The sequence below is a fragment of the Biomphalaria glabrata genome, chromosome 2 (genome assembly GCF_947242115.1).
Source record: "Biomphalaria glabrata chromosome 2, xgBioGlab47.1, whole genome shotgun sequence".
Taxonomy (NCBI): Eukaryota; Metazoa; Mollusca; class Gastropoda; family Planorbidae; genus Biomphalaria; species Biomphalaria glabrata.
Window position 1 is genome coordinate 34,853,377 of NC_074712.1, and position 14,635 is coordinate 34,868,011.

The 14,635-nt window shown below is 40.1% G+C and overlaps 1 protein-coding gene across 9 annotated transcripts in view; it reads left to right on the forward strand.

Annotated features, from left to right (window-relative positions):
• Positions 1–14,635, forward strand: part of LOC106078248 (uncharacterized) — a 58,034-nt gene that overhangs the window by 31,467 nt on the left and 11,932 nt on the right. For 8 of the 9 annotated variants that reach the window (XM_056020214.1, XM_056020217.1, XM_056020221.1 and 5 more), the window contains 2 exons: positions 10,169–10,317; positions 12,025–13,660. In XM_056020214.1, coding sequence (XP_055876189.1) covers positions 10,169–10,317; positions 12,025–13,660 — 1,785 coding nt within the window. Of the gene's footprint in view, positions 1–5,341; positions 5,522–10,168; positions 10,318–12,024; positions 13,661–14,635 lie in introns of those variants that run through there. The other variant, XM_056020216.1, reaches the window with a different exon arrangement.

Here is a 14,635-nt window from a genome sequence, read left to right on the forward strand (position 1 = left end):
GCTCTCTCTTTTTCTAACTCACAACAAATAACTTGATTTTTCTTTCACAATCTTTTTTATAAAACGTATATCAACACAGTCTGTCTGTCTGTTTGTCGGTCTGGTAAAAAGTTTGAACATATTTTTTTCTCCCATTTCTCATTCTGGGATCAAGCTGTAACTTTGCACAATTATTCATTGTACCTGACAAGACATGAATTAATTTAAAAAATTAACCGATTCGTAAATTAATTATTGATGATTTATGATTTTGTTTGATGTTGAAACAAGGGGAATAACTGCTACGTAATGATGTATATATAGATTTAATCCTCTTGTTACGTTTTGACACATTTTTTTTTAAATTAATGTTGAATCCGGACCTGAGTCCACACGCCATAAGCACTATCAAATCGAGACTCACTCAAATACGAGATCCACGATGCTATTAAAACGGGCAATATTTGAGAAATGTTATATGGCAAGTTAATGGCAACTCAAGATAGTAAATAAATGTGGGGTCTAGTTATGACTCATTGAGGGAGTAAGGATCGTACTTTTCGGACATTTTGAAAACTTTATCACGGATGAATGCACAACAAAAATAGCAAGACTTCTTTCAAACAACATGGACCATAACAATCAGAACAGCCTACAACAATTTAGTTGCGGTTATTCAGATTAAATCTAGACTCTTTCTGGGTGAACAAAACTTAGCCGTAGGCTGATCAGAGTATAGTGAAGTCGTCAGGTTTTGAAAAAAACTTATCTTGTATAAAGGAAATGAGTATTCGGATTAAAGTTAGCGTACTAATGTCCTGATCAAACAGTTCTCTTTCTTCTTAGATCATGAGTCAAGATTCCAAAGTGTTTGAGAACAAATGAGAACTAATGAGACTAAAACTATGTACATCTCTAGACCGTCAACGTTCAGAAACTTATTGTTTGTATACATACAGATTTGAATTTGTTTAATGATCATGACCTTTGTTGTCTGAGGGGTCCCGGGCTCGAATCTTGGTACTTTCGGTATTTTAAAGACGTCCCTGAGCCCACCCAACTCTAAATGGAATGCAAACAACTAAGGCGGTTGGTCGTTGTACTGGCCTCACGACAACCTCGTTAATCGTCGGCCATAGACACAGATGACCTTGACATTATCTGGCCAATAGATCGCAAGTATTGAACGTTTGACTTTGCTTTTTTTTTGCTATCATTGAAGTTGTCCAAGTGTCTTGTATAAAAAGTGATACATTGCCTACAATATTTTCTCTCTGTCACTCATTCTTTCTCTTCCTGTGTATATTTCACCTATATGACTGATAGACAGGCCTATTTCTTCACATGTACGTGTTGACTCCTTCATTCAACTAGTCCAATCACTTGCCTATGTCCACACGCTTGTCATAAAGAGTTGGGCGTGTTGTGTAATGAATCATAGCCCTGCGCATGTCGGTGTGTGTTTGTCGTTAAATGTGTTTATGTTTCAGCGACATTGGACAGCCGTTACAGCATCCATACCTTTGTCTATCATGTCGGATCAGCTATTGATTTACACCTCCCAATGACTTAGACCTCCCAATGACTTAGACCTCCCAATGACTTAGACCTCCCAATGATTTACACCTCCCAATGACTTAGACCTCCCAATGACTTACACCTCCCAATGACTTAGACATCCCAATGACTTAGACCTCCCAATGACTTAGACCTTCCAATGACTTAGACCTCGCAATGACTTAGACCTCCCAATGACTTAGACCTCCCAATGATTTACACCTCCCAATGATTTACACCTCCCAATGACTTAGACCTCGCAATGACATACCTATACCATGCATCTACCATTTAGATCTAACAATGAATTGCACCTCCCAATGACTTAGACCTCCCAATGACTTAGACCTTCCAATGACTTAGACCTCCCAATGACTTAGACCTCCCAATGACTTAGACCTCCCAATGACTTAGACCTTCCAATGACTTAGACCTCCCAATGACTTACACCTCCCAATGACTTAGACCTTCCAATGACTTAGACCTCCCAATGACTTAGACCTTCCAATGACTTAGACCTCGCAATGACATACCTATACCATGCATCTACCATTTAGATCTAACAATGAATTGCACCTCCCAATGACTTAGACCTTCCAATGACTTAGACCTTCCAATAACTTAGACCTCCCAATGACTTAGACCTCCCAATGACTTAGACCTCCCAATGACTTAGACCTTCCAATGACTTAGACCTCCCAATGACTTAGACCTCCCAATGACTTAGACCTTCCAATGACTTAGACCTCCCAATGACTTAGACCTCCCAATGACTTAGACCTCCCAATGATTTACACCTCCCAATGATTTACACCTCCCAATGACTTAGACCTCGCAATGACATACCTATACCATGCATCTACCATTTAGATCTAACAATGAATTGCACCTCCCAATGACTTAGACCTCCCAATGACTTAGACCTTCCAATGACTTAGACCTCCCAATGACTTAGACCTCCCAATGACTTAGACCTCCCAATGACTTAGACCTTCCAATGACTTAGACCTCCCAATGACTTACACCTCCCAATGACTTAGACCTTCCAATGACTTAGACCTCCCAATGACTTAGACCTTCCAATGACTTAGACCTCGCAATGACATACCTATACCATGCATCTACCATTTAGATCTAACAATGAATTGCACCTCCCAATGACTTAGACCTTCCAATGACTTAGACCTTCCAATAACTTAGACCTCCCAATGACTTAGACCTTCCAATGACTTAGACCTCGCAATGACATACCTATACCATGCATCTACCATTTAGATCTAACAATGAATTGCACCTCCCAATGACTTAGACCTTCCAATGACTTAGACCTTCCAATAACTTAGACCTCCAAATGACTTAGACCTCCCAATGACTTAGACCTCCCAATGACTTAGACCTTCCAATGACTTAGACCTCCCAATGACTTAGACCTCCCAATGACTTAGACCTTCCAATGACTTAGACCTCCCAATGACTTAGACCTTCCAATGACTTAGACCTCCCAATGACTTACACTTCCCAATGACTTAGACCTCCCAATGACTTAGACCTCCCAATGACTTAGACCTTCCAATGACTTAGACCTCGCAATGACATACCTATACCATGCATCTACCATTTAGATCTAACAATGAATTGCACCTCCCAATGACTTAGACCTCCCAATGACTTAGACCTCGCAATGACTTAGACCTCCCAATGACTTAGACCTCCCAATGACTTAGACCTCCCAATGACTTAGACCTCCCAATGATTTACACCTCCCAATGACTTAGACCTTCCAATGACTTAGACCTCGCAATGACATACCTATACCATGCATCTACCATTTAGATCTAACAATGAATTGCACCTCCCAATGACTTAGACCTTCCAATGACTTAGACCTTCCAATAACTTAGACCTCCCAATGACTTAGACCTCCCAATGACTTAGACCTCCCAATGACTTAGACCTTCCAATGACTTAGACCTCCCAATGACTTAGACCTCCCAATGACTTAGACCTTCCAATGACTTAGACCTCACAATGACTTACACCTCCCAATGACTTAGACCTTCCAATGACTTAGACCTCCCAATGACTTAGACCTTCCAATGACTTAGACTTCCCAATGACTTACACCTCCCAATGACTTAGACCTCCCAATGACTTAGACCTCCCAATGACTTAGACCTTCCAATGACTTAGACCTCGCAATGACATACCTATACCATGCATCTACCATTTAGATCTAACAATGAATTGCACCTCCCAATGACTTAGACCTCCCAATGACTTAGACCTCGCAATGACTTAGACCTCCCAATGACTTAGACCTCCCAATGACTTAGACCTCCCAATGACTTAGACCTCCCAATGATTTACACCTCCCAATGACTTAGACCTTCCAATGACTTAGACCTCGCAATGACATACCTATATCATGCATCTACCATTTAGATCTAACAATGAATTGCACCTACCAATGACATAGATCTGCCAACGACTTAGACCTCCTAATGACATAGACCTTCCAATGACTTTAAATATATCACAGACATAGATCGACCAATGATTTAGAACTAACAATGGCAATGAGCTACTAATGACAGGGACCTGCTAATGACTTACACCTCCAAATATCCAATACAGTTCGGGAACAGTAGCGTCGCAGGTTCAGCCACGTTGTAGCACTAAGGGTCACCAGCCTTTCTCTTGTTTGCGTACATCCGCAAAGCAGTGGAGGTTTGGAGTCATTTTCCCCTATGTGGGTACCCAGCCAAGGATAACGACCCTTTTCTGTCCGAAGCTTACTGGTTTAGGTGCCAGTTGCTTGCCTTTGCCCCTTCTCCTGTTAAAAGGTGACAGTTCCGTCGGGCTCAACATCTGAACCTCTATCAGCGCGCTCCATCTATAACTGGTGTCGACTAGTGCGCTCATTCTATAACTGGTGTCGACTAGTGCGCTCCATTCATAACTGGTTGCGACTAGTGCGCTCCATTCATAACTGGTTGCGACTAGTGCGCTCCATCCATAACTGGTTGCGACTAGTGCGCTCCATCCATAACTGGTGTCGACTAGTGCGCTCCATCCATAACTTGTGTCGACTAGTGCGCTCCATTCATAACTGGTGTCGTGTAGTGCGCTCCATCTATAACTGGTGTCGTGTAGTGCGCTCCATCCATAACTGGTGTCGACTAGAGAGAGTGGTAAAGAACTCAGTTGTTTGTTATTTCATTTATTTCATTCTTGAACAAAAAAAAATGCTTTGGTTGAATGAAGAGGAGAGGGAATGCAGACCCCAAAGTCTCACACTCTGATGAATACGTCAGCCGTTAATAAGTACACCAGTCACGCAGTTGAAAACGTGTTGTTAACAAAAACAACAGCTCAGTGTTAACAATGACCGCGCGCTCCTGATGACGTCATTGGAAGAGGGTCTTCTTCCATCGTGAGCTTGTAATAACGACATTCCTAAAGTCAGACTAAGGCAGTCGACAAACAGTGTCAAATGTATACATTCTCCCTCTCTCTCTCTCTCCTCTCTTTCTTATTCACATCTTTGTCCCAAGCAGTAATGGCTGAGGGGGGAGGGAAGAGAGTGGTGGGAGTCCAGTGAGTGATGAGGTAGTGAGGGGACTGGGGGAAATACCAAGAGTGCAAAATAAAAAATGGGGGAGGGGCGTATTGAAGAAACAGTTAATGGAGGTGAGTGACCCAGTGAGTCAACATTTGTCATCGAGAGATAAGGAAATAGTTTTCCCCTGCCTCCATCTCTCGCGACTGGATACCTGTTGGATAAGTACACGCACAGTCACAGTTGACAGCTCACCAGGTGTGTCTGGTGACGCGTATTGCAACAAATATAGGATTTGATCTCTTGTTCTACTAGGACCACGTCAGTGCTGTCATGGGCTTCTGTTCGAATCCAACTAAGGGATGATAATAAGTATCTGCAAGCGCGCGCGTGTGTGTTTCTCTTTACTTGGAAATGAATACAATGGTAAATATTATATGTAGATCTATGTGTATGTTATCTGAACTGAAAGACTATTGGCTAATATGATTGTTCAGTGTTTAATAATAAGCTTTTAATAGCATTTAATAAAAAGAACTTATAATAAACGGTCAGATGAAACGATTCTGTGGCTGCTTTCATGCGTACTCTACATTAAGTACAAGAGTCGATTATAAGGTGACCACACCTTAGGCGTAGTGAGGGGGTGGGGCAAGGTGGGCATCATGCCTCGGGCGCCAGCTATACTCACGACGACTCTGGGCCGCACATCATGTGTGCATCTACAATGATGATATTCACTTGTACTTGAGTGAGCTGATTTCTGCCTAAGTCCCACAGAGTTATCCGTGTTTTGTGGACTTAACTTGTACTTCAAAACCTACGAAACAAACGGTTGGAACTTGATCCCCATTGAGCTCAGACAAACTACATGTTTCACTTTCACTACTATTATTAAGAACATTGAGACTTACCTGTTCAATACTTAATTACTTTAGTTTGCCTTTTATTAGCTGTTAACTCTGTTTTGTGTCTGTCATCGGAGCGCCTTATGTTTGTTAACAGAGCTATCCAAATTTAATTATTACTATTAGGATTATTAAGTCACCTTAAGTTGCCTTGACCTATGTTGTTGTCCTACTTAGTATATTTTAGTTCTTTCCATTTAAGAAGAACATAGTTTTATCGTGTTAGTTCTCTCCAAGCAAGAGTACATCAACTACTAACCAACTCTTTCTCTCCAAGCAAGAGTACATCAACTACTAACCAACTCTTTCTCTCCAGGCAAGAGTACATCAACTACTAACCAACTCTTTCTCTCCAAGCAAGAGTACATCAACTACTAACCAACTCTTTCTCTCCAGGCAAGAGTACATCAACTACTAACCAACTCTTTCTCTCCAAGCAAGAGTACATCAACTACTAACCAACTCTTTCTCTCCAAGCAAGAGTACATCAACTACTAACCAACTTTTTCTCTCCAAGCAAGAGTACATCAACTACTAACCAACTCTTTCTCTCCAAGCAAGAGTACATCAACTACTAACCAACTCTTTCTCTCCAGGCAAGAGTACATCAACTACTAACCAACTCTTTCTCTCCAAGCAAGAGTACATCAACTACTAACCAACTCAGTGCTTCCGATACGAGTCACTGGTTGACATTACCTCAACTAGAGACTGCTGCCTCAATGTTGTTAACTTGTCCTGTGAGAATCACAATTTGTTTTATTTCAAATCATGTTCATATAATTAACTATACACACGTTACCTTTACCCCTGGGGTCGGGGTAGACTTAAAACATTGTAGTTGGGGGGGGGGGAGATTTTGGGCGGCTGGGCAAACATTGGGTTCGTTGTTTGAGCTTACTGAGAAAAGGTTAGACCCTGGCTTTTCAACTCTTCTTTGATCTCCGTGGCAAAAGAACAGTTAGATCTTGCAATTAGGCCTCAGAGTGGCTGTTGAGGGAATGGAAGAGGTGTTCCTTTATTGCCTGTGTACTATAATATATAGGTTAGACATTTTCAGTGATTGTTTTTTAAACTAGACCTATACGATTTTGAAAATGACTTATTATACAGCTTCAAAGCTAAGAATGATCCCTATTCTGAACGTGGGGAATTTTAATGTCCTTCATTCGTGACTCCCTTATGAATGGCAGTTATTCAAGAGCAACTCTTAAAAAACATACAATGAGCATATTGTATACATAATACCTTAATAAATAATAAACAGGGTCACTCTCTCGGATAGGGAGATTTATTTGCACATTCAGGTCATGATTCTGATTCTAGTTGAAGAGATGACTGTCTGATCAGAACACAATCACATCTATTATTAGACTAACACCACTACAGTGTTAAACATCACGCAAGCCACCAGTTCACACTCACAGCTCAGACTTGATGGGAATGTTGACAAGGAGTTTTAGACTTCTACAGACAGAGCCGTGAATGGCTTTTTAGTCTATTTACTTTAGTGATTCGCAATTCTTTTTATATGACAGGCTTAGTATCTTGTTCATTGTAGTCGTTTTTTGTCTTTTTTTTGTTTTGTTGTTGTTGTTTGTTTTTTAACTTTGACCAAATATTATGAAACGTAGTTACCTTTCTTGAAGCATTAACACGTTTGAATTATTTAATCGAGCATCTCGTGGTCTATAGCAATATTCTGACAATGAGACAAAGGCGAGCGCTAAATTCGAACCAAACATACAATATTTTGTGATCATATTTTCTGTATGAGTTTATTAGTTATAGATTACATTGTATATTGTGTTTCTGTTTACAGATGTAATTGAAATTTAATTTTAGAAAAAAAAATGTGTACCTTATTAAAATTATGCAATAAATCTGCACCTGATTTTAGATAAGTCACACACATATACCCATCCGCTACATCCATCACTTCTTCATAGTTGAAGCATGTTAGTTCTGGTATCTCAGGTTGAGAATCCCTGGATTCAGCCGTTATCTTTGACACTTAGTCTCAATGTAAAGTTAAAAACCAACAAGATATGCTAATTGAGGAACACGCTATTTAGTTTTGAGAGTTGAATCAATTGATTGACGTTCGCACTTCGCTTGCTTGGGAAGGGGGGGGGGGATAGCGGGGATTTAAAAAATATGGTGAAACCTAATGTTAGGGACTTAGAAAGTTAACTCTTGAAAGTTAAACAAGTAGATTATGAGGCTCGCTTTGTCAACGATTAATATCAAGATATGATCTCTTGATTTCCTTCCACGAAATTGTGTCTCGAAAGGTTGGTTTTATATTTGTATAACTATCTAATTTCGGGATTTCCATGGCTCCTCTAAGTCTTATGGGTAGCTGACTTAAGTTGGGGAAAGTAAAGGCGGTTGGTCGTTGTGCTGGTCACATGACACCCTCGTTAACCGTCAGCCAAAGAAGACATGACCTTTGCATCCTCTGCCCTCGGGATCATAAGGTCTAAAAAAAAAAGGGGGGGGGTATTTAACTTTTTACTATCTGTGAAAACAGGAGGTTCAAAGTGTCGAAAGAAAACTCCCTACACATTGGAGAGCCTGGCCAGTGAAATGATTGCAATGCGTTTAATGCTAAATAAATGATAATTGTTGGGTGAAATAGCAATGAGGATGGTTGAGATTGATTTTTTTTTACTCAACTAAAGTAAAGGCCAAGAGTTTCATAGTTTTTATCCTTCATTAAGTTTCAGATCACATTCTCTCTCTCTCTCTCTCTCTCTCTCTGTCTCTCTCTCTCTGTCTCTCTCTCCCTCCCTCCCTCTCTCTCTGTCTCTCCTAGTCATTGAAGCCAGGGAACTAAGAGCAAAATCATCCTATTGTTGTTTTTTAATGCCGCATCGTTGAAGCTTTATAATGTACTAGTAGAACCAATTGAAATCAACTGAAACCAAGAAATCCAAGGCGCTCTATTAAATAAAAAAGTATTAAATCCTATATTCCAGTATTCCACTTATCTTATTCATGATAAACCAGTAACACAGACTAAAAATGCAAAATACCTAGGTGTTATAATAAATGAAAAACTGTCATGGAATCCCCATATTGATAAAACTATCAAAATATCAAACAAAGCATTAGGGTTTATTAAAAGAAACTTCTATAAATCAAAAAAGAACATAAAACTAAAATGTTATTTAACCTTGGTTAACCCTCAACTCAAGAAAACATTAAGAAACTGGAACAGACACAAAATAGAGCAGTGAGATTCATAACAAACGAATATTCACATTTGACTAGAGTAACACCTTTAGTTAAATCACTAAATTTAGAAGGCCTTCAGGACAGAAGACTTAAAAGTAAAGTAGCAATTATACATAAAACACTAAACCATAATCTTCAAATACAAAAACAAAATTTAATAAAATACTCAGAAAGACACAAGGATAAAGGCACATTCCTCATCCCATATGCTAGGACAAATTTGTACAAATACTCCTTCTTCCCTAGTGCTATTAGAGCATGGAATGGGTTGCCTGAGCCAGCCAGGAAAACCAGTGATTGGCAGAATTTAGGTAATTGGTTAATATGCATGACTAAATGCATGACGCGTAGGACGTAATCATCTTCTTTTTTTGAAGTAACGCCTGTATTATATGATAGATGTTCAATCCAAGACATTTAAATAAAAATGTAATCCAAGACATTTCATGAAAAATCGCATATAATTGTATAATAATAATATAATATTTGTTTTCTTCAACCGATAAACTCCATTATATAGTCTATATTTATCGTTGATTGAACAGGGGAACTTTAACAACTTCCATCAGTTGTTACTGTACTGCTAGTTGTGTCTCAATAGCTAGATCTTTTTCTGAGACACATTCTGAAAATATATTTAATAATTGACTATAACTTTAGGATAAATTGCCCAGCAGGTGGATGAGAATTATGTTTATATTTCTAATGCTGTATCCCATTGCTAAACCTCATAAAAGGTGGCTTTTCTAATTCGATTAACTTATGATTTTGTTTTCAATGCCGACTTTCTATAATTCAATTGAATCACCAATGTTTTCTAGACCAATGCTTGGTGATCAACCCTAACGCCTCATTAATCAATTGATTCCATTGATTGAAATATATCGATTTACAGCCATGTGATTTATTTACTTTTTTTTCTCAGGTAACCCCAGGTAGTGTGGCAGCCGCAGGCTTGGGTCCTGGCGATCTAATTCTGAAAGTAGGCAATGTCATGGCCACCAATTTAGAACACAATGACGCCATGGAGTTGGTCCGACAGGCTGGGAATATACTGCAGCTCACCATTAAAAAGTCAGTTCGTCTTTTTACTTTCTGCAGTGAATTATTTTCTAACTTCAGTCTATAAGGAATAGAATGGGATCGTTTCGGATATGTAAATTTACGTATATAGATGCACATTGTTTAAGTCTGTTATTAAAGCAACGTGTAGTCTATGTTGTCTTGAGGGATATGAAATGTATCGAAATTATCGTTAGAGTAGAGTATCTTTATCTTCCTTTTTTTTTTATTAATGAAGGAGATATATAGTTTTTTTTTTTTTATATAAATATTGATTGGACTTTAAAAATTTAAACATAAAAAATATATAATAAAGTTTGTACTAAAATGAGCCTGCAATGGCAATACGTTTCTAAATGAGAGGTAAATATTAACAATTGTTTGGGAAGAACATTTTCTCTGGGACCCTGCATAGAATTCATATGAGCTCAGCTTGGATAGCCCTGCAGAACAACATAAATTCCCTCCCCTGACTCAGTGTGTGACTATTGCAGTCTGTAGGAGAGAAAGACAGTATTGCCGTTGTGGATTTTTGTTCACGTCTAATGCATTTCTGGTAGTGCACTAAGTGCTTATGGCTGAACATTTCACAAAATATGCGAAAACATTACAACCAACTTTTATCATTTCTGAACAGCGCTGAACCGTACTTAAAGCCATTTACAGTAGTGCATGCAGACCATAGTCGGCGTCGCCGTGGTTAGTGTCTTAATGTCGGAAACAAGGATTTAGTGTCGTTTTCCGGTCGTTGTTTTTTAAGAGCTAGAAGAAATAAACGTTGCGATACTTTGAAAGTAGATCTACGATATTTCAGGTTTTAAAGGGGGATTTATAGTCATTTGTTTTTTAGAATCGGTACAAATAAAGTTTTTTATACAGAACTTCACCCTTGACGGTTTTGACAACTTACTTAGATCTTACCAACTTACTTAGATCTTACCAATTTACTTAGATCCTAACAACTTACTTAGATCTGAACAACTTAGTTAGATATGAACAACTTACTTAGATGCGAACAACTTACTTAGATGTGAACAACTTACTTAGATCTGAACAACTTACTTAGATCTGAACAACTTACTTAGATGTGAACAACTTACTTAGATCTGAACATATCCTTATATGGAGATTTTCAAGATAAACTAAACAAAGTTGAGAACGTTAAATTTAATTTCTCTTGTGCCAACTAAATGAAAAAAGAATTGAGTTAAAAATTGACACTAACTCAATGCGAGGTAGTGAAGTTTCATATCAAATCTCCTAGACTGCCTCAAGTTGCTCATTTGTTTTTAAAATAAGTTGTAATTCATAGAATCAAAGTCTAATGCTTCCTTCATATTGAAATTATTTTGTGTAACAAATGGAAGAGTTTAGAAAATTTGATTCTGTAGTTGTTAAAAAAATTAGCACAAAAAGGATCTTTAAAAAAAAACTAGTTTATCAGCACTTCCTTTATTTTGTAACCCAGATACCTTAAGAGGTTTGCTATTTATAGTTTTTCTGCCAAGTAAGAAATTATCCTATTTTCTTATATGTGGTTTAAGAATGCGAGTAACTTAGTTCGAAGCCAAATGCGTCAATATCTAAATTTACCACCACCTTGAAAATAAACATTAACTAAGTGTACATATGTTTTAGCACTTTTTAAATATAGTCTGTATAAATAGTTACCAACTGCGAGAGCAATAAAAGGAAACAGATAATATTTTTGCTTCACAGAGTCGAGAACCCAAGTCCTCCAGGTCCACTCTCGCCCCCTGGAGGAAACTACGGCAGTCAAGTGACCGCTCAGCTTAGCGACAACAACAACTACCGAGGATATAACGCCAGCAACCCACAAAGCTTCACTGTCTACAGCAACACCAGCTCGGCGCCCGGCTACGCCACCACGCCGAGGAGCTTCGGATCTCAGCAGCCACAGGGGACAAGGATTGAAATCCAGAGAGTGAACAACCCACAACCACCTCCCCAGCCACAGAGAAGCATGAGCTACAACTATAACGACGACGACAGCAACTTCCCGGACTACACCATCCCTTACAAACAAATGGAGCCAGTGCATGACTCCCCTGGGGGTCCGGTTAACATCAGCGGCTACAAGATCCCCGTACAACAAAACAACTCCTACAGCTCTAAGTCTTTACCCAGGGTGTCTTCTAACAATGCCTACAACGATAGCTTTGGCGGGTCAGGTGGGCCCCCTGCTTATGAACCGAGGTCGTATAACTCTAACCAAAACTCATTCAGCCCCTCCGGTAACACAGAGTCAAGGTTCAACACGGGTGTCACTTTTCAGCCAAGCTTCGTCAAGCCACCTACGCCAACGTACAGTGAAACCCCTGAGTATTCTAGTTCTAGTCAACCGTACAGGGAGACGCAGTCGTACAAGAGCCCATCACAGCCCTACAATAGTGCGTCGAATTCCTACAGCGGCACTGCGCAGACATCGTACAACTCAGTGCCTCGCCCATTCAGCCCTCCGTCCTATCCTGGCCCGATGAGCCCAAAGACGCAAACGTCTTCATTCGTGGTCAAACCCGTACCATACAGCGCAGAGCCGCAATCTTACAGCCAGAGCCCTGGATATGGAAGCAACTACGATCAGTCCAACTTGCACGGATCGGGTGGAAACACCTACTCCACACTCCCCAACACCAAATCGGCATACAGCAGCAACGACAACAACAGCTTCAATACCTACAACTCTAACCCTAACCCTTATCAACAAAGCTCGGGTCCTAAGCCTTACACGCCCACCGCCTACCAGCCTAAAGCCTACCAAAGTCCTATGTCACCAGTGTCGAGCTACCCAACCCAAAGCGCCGCCCCCAGCTCAGTACAGCCGCCCGTTAGGAGAGTTAGTTTTGATCAGGATGCAGGGACATACTCACCATCCACCAACTTCAGCCCTCGGCCTTACAAATCCCCACCACCCGTGCAAGGCTACTCTGCTCCAAGCTACCAGCCGTCCGGTCCGGCAGACAACTACGGAGTCTCCGATTTCGGCGTGGAGCCCGTGATGCAGGCCCCGACATTCTCCCGCCAGGGATCGAGATCCAACGAAGCGTACGTGTCAAAGTCTTACGGCCCGTCAGGGGACCTGATGAGCCCAAGATCCAATGCATCCAGCTACGGGTTCTCCAATGAGAGGGACGTGTACGATCCCTCTTCAATCAGTGCAGGATTGGACAATATGAACCTGGGATCGCCTAGGTCATATCAACCTCCTCCACAAGCCGCCCCAGCACCCCCACCCCCTCCTCCACCCCCACCCCCTCCATCAGCACCTCCACCACCACCAGCACCACCTATGAATGATTGGAATCCTACCCCATACAGACGTCAAAACTATCAGGTGAGCATGCAGCCACATTTTTGTGTGTAATATTTAATGACCATTTTATTGTTGCATAACTGAGGATAAGTAAATCCACATTGTGTAGGTCTGTAAAAAAAATATGTCTATGTATGTCAGTATGTATGTGTAGAGCTAGGTTTGATTCCAGGAGAAGAGGTGTGTAGATGAGTCTGTCACATTACCTATGGTGTTAATTAACAGAGAGTGTTGAATGGGGGATTAGATCCATTTTATGGCTAGAGTTAGGTGTAAGCCAGTGTGCATAGATCGATGATGTCTTCTTTTTAAATTTCTACTATTAATTCACACTCTCGTCATGGTCTTAGTAAAAAAAAAATCAGAATCATTTATTTTGTTAACTTTTCACTATTTTTTCAAGCTCGCATAAACTCGTTCTGTGCGGTAACACTTTTTTTTTTATTCAGAAAGATCACTTATTAATTATTTAATTAATTTGATAAAATAATGTCCAAGAATATTTGCCGCCAATTCTTCTTAATAATGAGTACCAGTGACGTGGTGGCTGAGTGATAAAGCACTTGGCCTCCTTACCTAGGAATCTCGAGTTCAAATCTCGATAGAGGCTGGGATTTTGAATGCCGGTATTTTTAGGGGCACCCCTGAATCCACCCAGCTCTAATGGGTACCTGACATTAGTTGGGGAAAGTAACGGCGGTTGGTCGTTGTGCAGGCCACTTGACACCCTCGTTAACCGTTGGACATAAAAACAGATGACCTTTACATCTTGTAGTCACAAGATGTGAAAGGGGAATTTTACTTTCCAACTAGTATCAGTAATAGTCCTTATGCAAACGGTCAACCCTTTACCAATGTGCGACACATTATACATAAGAATTTATAAAAGAAACAAAAATACTATAATGTTAATAGTTCATACAGATCTAAAACACTATCCTATAAATTGAGCTTAAAATTAAATGTCTGATGTTGTAGTGGAATTGTTTACAAAGC